The 7,337-nt window shown below is 29.1% G+C and overlaps 1 protein-coding gene across 1 annotated transcript; it reads right to left on the reverse strand.

The window, feature by feature from the left end:
• Window positions 1-3,263: 3,263 nt before the first annotated feature.
• Window positions 3,264-5,080, reverse strand: LOC146921127 (RING/U-box superfamily protein). The gene has a single exon (XM_085714546.1). The coding sequence runs from the start codon at window positions 4,476-4,478 to the stop codon at window positions 3,357-3,359; it is 1,122 nt and encodes a 373-aa protein (XP_085570672.1). The 5' UTR covers window positions 4,479-5,080; the 3' UTR covers window positions 3,264-3,356.
• Between the last annotated feature and the right edge of the window lie 2,257 nt (window positions 5,081-7,337).

Raw genomic sequence — 7,337 nt, forward strand, 5'->3', positions numbered from 1 at the left:
AGACAACGTTAGTTTACTCATATTTGACTTGGTTAAATTTCTTAATTAATTAATATATTTTAGATTTGGTATCTTTCTATATGAGATCCAGCCATATGTAGAAGCCACCCCACCATTTTTTTGCTTCTTGATGTTGCGTTGTGCTTCTCTGTCATTTTGCCAAGGTAAAGTCGGTGAAGGTCAAAGAGATGTGTGTATCCCCCATTATTATGGGTCAATAATGAGGAGGTTGATAACTTACTCCTTTTACTATAGGCCCCAGCATCATAGGTGCACCGATTCTTCTCCTTTATTTAGCCTTACGTAGTTGACCCAAGTGAATAAAATATTGAAAATGGCTTTGGATGAACCTTGGTGAAACATGGAAGGATGTACTCGGGTTAAGTACATGCTTATTTGTCAAGACTCGAGACCCATGCAACCAATAAAAAACTTAGACTGTAAGTGGAGCCATACTTTTTAGTTTTTTTCCTTGGGTGGAGAGTTATTGACATAGGGTCCGTTTACCTTGGGCCAGTGTATGTTTTGGTCCAACTTGGACAGTAAAATTACCTGGTATCATAGGTTATATTCCGGTTGTCTCATACCATACACCCCCTTATAGGAAAACATGCTAGCAACCCCTTTCCCTCAATAATTTACAAAGTTTCTTTTTGTTTCAGATCTATTAATGAGTAGGAGTTTTACACCAACTTACCACCAACATCAAGAGGTTCTGTTCCAGTTGTAATTAATGTCATTATTTTTGAGCTATCAAACCTTAAAAAAAATTCTCTCAAAAAAAAAACCTTAAAATTTTTGTTCTTCGAGCTTCTGGACCTAATTAAATGAAAAATAATTTTGATTTGATTAAAATATAATAATATATTATGATGTTGAATTATTAATCTTTAACTGCGTTGTTCTAATTTTCAGTTCGATAGCAGTAGCACTTTCCTTTTTTCATTTGCATTTGTTCATCTGTTAATTTTTTGTGTATTTCTTTTACTACTATAAAACTAAGATCCTGTGCATCTAAAAATCCATTAAACAGTGAGTGCCATGTAGTTCCAAGACATTCTGATTTTCCTTCTAATCTCACCGTCACCAATATGTTTTCTCAAACACAGTAACAGTAGCATAATCACAATTATTTTGCTCCCACTGTATAACAGATGGGTTATCACAAAGGGTACGAGTGTGGGTCTCCGGAGTTAGAAAGAAGATGATGAATATTATGACAAAGAAGATGAAGATGATGATGATTGTTCATATGTTGCTGGGCTTTTATAAATTTGACTATATAAAAAATAAATAAAAAATTACATAAGATCCATGTTTAGAAAGGACAAAAAATTTCCTGTGCGGTCACACTTACACTGGACTTGATTTTATTAAACTTATACATCAGGTATCAGACCTTCAATCACAACCTTCCATATTAATTATTATTAAATCTATGGTCAGCATTCAATTGGTCCAAGTTGGAGACCAACTTTCACTGGTCCAAATTAAAAGAAACCATTGACTTATTGTGAGTGTAAATGACAACAACTAGCTCAATGCAAGTTTTTTCGCGAATGATTTTGTATGTGTGATGAGTATGGAAAAATGAATAGTGATATGAAAGTGAATGAATGAATAAATTGTTAACACAGCGTTAACCGAAAGTTTGGTTGGGACATTATATAAGTCTGACACTGAGTTCGAACCCAATTAAGATGAATTTTTAACCACTAATTTATTTAAAAAAAAAAAAAATTCACCTAGCCTTATGAGAGAAATACAAAAATTGGTTTTCACGGTTCACTTCGTAAGATTTAACTAAGCAAGTGTTTATCATTGAAAAAAGTTAGACCCTGTGTGTTCAGATTAAAAATATAGCAAGTTTTAATAATAATAATAATAATAATAATAATAATAATAATAATAATAATAATAATAATAATAATAATAATAATAATAATAATAATAATAATAATAATAACAATAATGATAATAATAATTTTTGTCAAAAAAATAATAATGATAACAATAATAATAATACTAATAATATCTCTCAAAAAAAATAAAACAAATAATAATATTCAATCCTTAAAAAAAAACTAATAATAATATTCAAAAAATTATGCTGAATACATAGAAAATTGACCTCACAAGAGGGATATCATTCACCAAATTTTCCAAGAGCAATGCAGAATAAGGACTTACGGATGTGTTTTTTTTTTTTTTTTTGTGTGTGTGTATCTGTGTTTGGTTTATTTTAACTTTAGTTGATGTGTTTCATTAATAATTATTAGAATTTTTTTTACTAATTTTTTAATAATTTATGAAAAAGAAAAAAAAATCACCAGCATTCTTTTCTTCACAAATCCTTCAAAATAGAAAATGAAATAAAAATAAGATAAAAATATTGACACTTTTTGGTATCCCACACACATCCTTTGAAGTTTGAAGCACTAACACATCCCCATCACCATCATGTCATGACTCCATATTCCTAATCTAAGAAACTCCTCCACCCCACATTTCATTTTCCACATCTATCTTAGCAGTTAAATGCTAAACCATCCAAAAAAGAATGCCTTCAATAAAGGGTCATGCACAATAATGAGTAGATAGAAGAAGGAATGGAATCTATCCTTGTACCTTTTACTTCTTTTTACCCAAAAAGTGAAAAAGCAAACCTCACCCAAAAACCAAAAGCATCCAAAAAACAACCACCCTAATTTGACCTCACTTTCATCTTCCTATTTCTTGCAAGAAGTTGCTGATAAAGAACACTTTTGTCACTTAAAGAATCACATGCCATTAATGGTCCACATTAAAATTATGCTCTATATCATGTACTAACTTTACTCTTCTTTTTCAATTACAATCACATCTAATAGATGTAGTGTAGTTAATTTGTTACAACTCTACAAAGGAAAAACAAGTGCTCGATTTAGGCAATGTTTTAAAAATCGAATCAGTGAAACCTCTAGATCATGATAGTTCATTTGTTTTCAATCGTTCAAATCGAAACAAAACCGCTGTTGAACCACTCAAATAACCAAACAGTAGAAAAACCGGTTCAAGGTTTAACTAGTTGAAATGTCTAATTCAGTTCGAGTTTTAAAAGATTGATTCAAGTCCATATTCACATATTACACAATAAGGCCACATACTCAAAAGAATGATATTGTTCAAAGACAATAGCCTGATTAAGTTAAGTATTTCATAATTCATATCATAACTTACATGTATTAGCACTAAATAAAAAAGTAAGATCAAAGAATGAGAAGTAAGAACTAAACAAAATGGATTCATTGAATTTGAAAATATGAAAGTAGTTAAAAATACAAAAACACTAAGTAACTTAATGTATCATATCAATATCATGTACCTCTAGCTTTATTCATCCATGGCAAACTTTCATTGGCAACACAATTATGAAAATGTGTATCAGATGAACTTGGTATCTTATTATCCTTCTTAGACCATTGCCAAATCTTTGAAACAGAAAAACTTTCACCTTTCCTTGCAATGTTAATCTTCTTGCCTTCAACATCACCATCATTGGAAAAACTCCCATCTTGAATTTCTCTAATTCCCTTCAATTGTCTCATACTACCATCACCCTTAGAAGCTTTCAAAGCAACTTGCAAATCTGAATCAGCAACAACATATTGAAAAGACCCCATTGAATAACATCTCCTAACATCAAAATTACAATTACTACTCTCTCCTTCACTTTTTGCACCCCCTTCTTCATTATTTGAACTTCTAAACTTTCCAAGCCTAACAGAAAAAACCCTTTTCCCATTCATTATATGATTTTCCATATCTTTGTTAACTGAACCAATCCCTATAACAAATTCCTCATCCCTTTCATCCTCAAACTCAAAAACAGGATTTTTATCAAAAGAAAACCCTTGTGAATAAAGGGTATTTCTACATAAAGGACAAGATGAATTTGACAATAACCATGTATCTATACAACTAATATGAAAAGCATGGTTACAATTTGGTAACAATCTTAACTTATCTTGTTCCAAAAACTCACATAAACAAACAGCACAATCAAATGGTTCTTTCAAACCAATTATCTCTTTGTAAATGAAAACTGGAAGTGCATCAATGAATGCTTGATCTAAACCTGAATCATGAAGATTGAAAAGCTGTTGTAACTGTCTTTGGTATGCATCAGATTCAGACATTTCTGGAAATCTATTTGATTGAGAAATTGTTGTTGATGATGATGATGAAGATCTATGCTTTATGAGAAATCTTACAAGTAAATGAAGAAAACCTAAGATGAAAAATATTATAGCTAATATAACTATGATGAAAAGAATTGCAGGGTTTATTTTGTTACTAGAAGATGAAGAAATTTGGGTTGGTTCTGAATTTTTCTGGTTGTTTGAATCATAAGGAATTGAAGAATATGGAGAAATAATTGAAGGGTTTGTTGTGATAGCACCATTGTTATTGTGAATTTGAGAGTGAAAAAAATGCATTTTTTTGAGAATTTTGTGTTTGAAATTTAAATTAGAGATTGTAAATTATGAAGTGGTTTTGAATAAAGTTATTAACTTTGCTTGATTTGAGATTAAACCCAACTCATACATTATGATAAAAACAAGCAATAAGCATATTAGATTAGAAGGGTTAAGAAGAGGATTAAACAAAGATTAACAAGAAAAAATTGAATTTTTATGTTGGGTGTTTAAAGAGTGTGATTGTAGTCACAATAATAGTAGTATTATTATAATAATAATATTATAGAATTATGATAAGAGAAAACAACATGGGTGAGAAATGTCAATGTTTGCAGGGTGTAGTTGACCTACCTTAGTTGTTGAAAATTTGAAATCTGAGCAAATAAGTGAGTTGAGTTTAATTCTCTCTCGTTCTAATGAAAAAGAATGCCCTAAGAAATAATAATGATGATGGTGATGATGATAATGAATGATGGAGTGTTTATTAAATTGTGTAGCTACATATCCAAATGTCAATATACATTGGTCATGTGAAAACAAAGGCACTTCCAAAACCCAAGGTTTTTGTTTGGGTCCCCTACAACCACTTACTACAGTACATAGCATAGAGTCATATTCAAATTCATACATGACAGAAGGCAAAATTGTCATTTTATTTCTTTGACAGGTTGATTTGAGGAGGAGTAGTGTAGTGCCAAATTGGTACTTTCTCATACAAGTTTCCCATATTTTGTTGAGTTTAGAGTATATGTAATTTTTTTGTATAATTATCACATTTCCAAAAATAATTGTTTCAGAAAATTATCATCATTTAGTTAATATCATGTATATCACTTCTCAGTTATTACCTTTTATTTTGTAAGGAAAATGCTAACATGTGCGATAATGGCACATATTACTGTACTAAATATAGAAATTATGTATTGGAAATTATGTCAATTTATTTTTCAATTTTTTTAAGAGAGAATTTATCTCATTTCATTGGTTAATAAATCATAAATACCAAGCTAAAGTCCGCTCATCTCATTGACCATAAATATATAAGTATGTTTCTATTTGCACCCTATTTAACCAATAGATACCATGAATGTTTTTTTAGATAAATGAAATGATAATAGACACTTAAAACCCATACATACAAGTGAAAGAGACAGATTTAAACTCTAATCACGATGTTTGACCTATCAATTTTGATATTTTGTCAAGTAAACGAGGACTTGTATATATAGACCATGCATGTTAATCCATATGTTTTGTGTAAGAAAACTTATATCACATTTTTTTGAGAAATTATTTAAAAATATAAATTTTAGAATCTATTGTTTATTTCATAATTAATTAATAGTTAATATATATATATATATATATATATATATATATATATATATATATATATATGGCAGCTTAGATATATTCTTCTCCTTAGTTTTTTATTTTTGCATTTTTGAAGGACTATTTTTCACCAAAAAAAATAAATAAAGAAATCATTATTTTCTAACCAATGAAAGTTGGTAAGAAGTTAACTCATCTACAAGTTCAACTTCTGTTACTAATATGGCAATCTCTTTAGTGAATGATCTATAAGTATTTTGTAAACGTTCTTTAAATATTGAGACCTACTTTAAACTTAGTGTGCTCCAGAACTCAACTCACATAAACTTTTTATTAAAAAAATACCATTAATATTTTTAGTCTCGAGCATCAAGTTTTAAAAAAACAAATGTGACATGATAAACAAAGGCACACTTCATAAATTTGAGATAGTATACTTATATGATCTGCGTTTATTTCATCTGACTCTTTTTATTTAGTAATGTTCTATTATTTTTTCATCTTAGTTTTTATTTCTGACGGAAAAAAAAAAAAAAACCACACATACACATCATCTCTTCCTCCATCATATATGTAACGCTCCTTCTATATGTTTGGTATGAGTAATGTCCTTACTACTAGTACTAAACTATGGCACATTATTTTGGAAATTTAAATGGCAGTCAACTCATGTCATTGTTGAAATTGACTTGATTCATGTTGTTCGCATTATCCAAAATTGTTACCCTTCCATCTATTACATTTAACATCTTCTTAAGGATGTGCTCTCTCTTATCCTCCTCCAAGGTTGGACAATTCCGTGTAAGATTATTTGTGCTGATGTTCTTACTCTAAGAAGACATGATATGAATTTTTCTTTTTGCATTTTAGATGTCATTACGTTAGTATTAGTTTACTTTAAGATTCTGATCTAAGGGGAGTCTGTACTTTTGTGTTATGCCTTGGTGTATTTCTTTCCTAAAGGTAATTTTATTTGTAGCACTATCAGACATTAAATGTGAACATCTCTCGGTCGGAATTCGAACATTAGTTATAGACTGTAACAGTTTAATTCCTTTCATTAGACCCAACTCTCACTAATCATTAACTAAATAAATCATACTCACTTAACATAAACTTTAAGGTATAGATCTATCTCTTTTTATATACACTTCATTCACAAATCAACAAATTATCAAATATTGGAGCTCTCACAAGAGTTTTTTACTCACACTAGCAAATAAACACAACTCATACATTCAACATTCAACTTATTAGAGTAGTAATATCCCTTACCTCAAAGCTTTTCTAACTCCCATGACAAATTATTTTCTTCAACTTCAATATCACCTAATAACTCATCAACATATTCTCCCCGCAAAATAAAACTCAACAACATATTCTATAAATTCTAAAAAAAACATATTCTATAAATAAAAAATAATAATAATTTGTACAAAATAATAATAATAATAATAATAATAATAATAATAATAATAATAATAATAATAATAATAATAATAATAATAATAATAATAAGAATAATAATAATAATAACTCATCAAC

This window comes from Medicago sativa, chromosome 5 (genome assembly GCF_051527215.1).
Source record: "Medicago sativa cultivar Bolivia chromosome 5, Bolivia_mono, whole genome shotgun sequence".
In the NCBI taxonomy this organism is placed as follows: domain Eukaryota; kingdom Viridiplantae; phylum Streptophyta; class Magnoliopsida; order Fabales; family Fabaceae; genus Medicago; species Medicago sativa.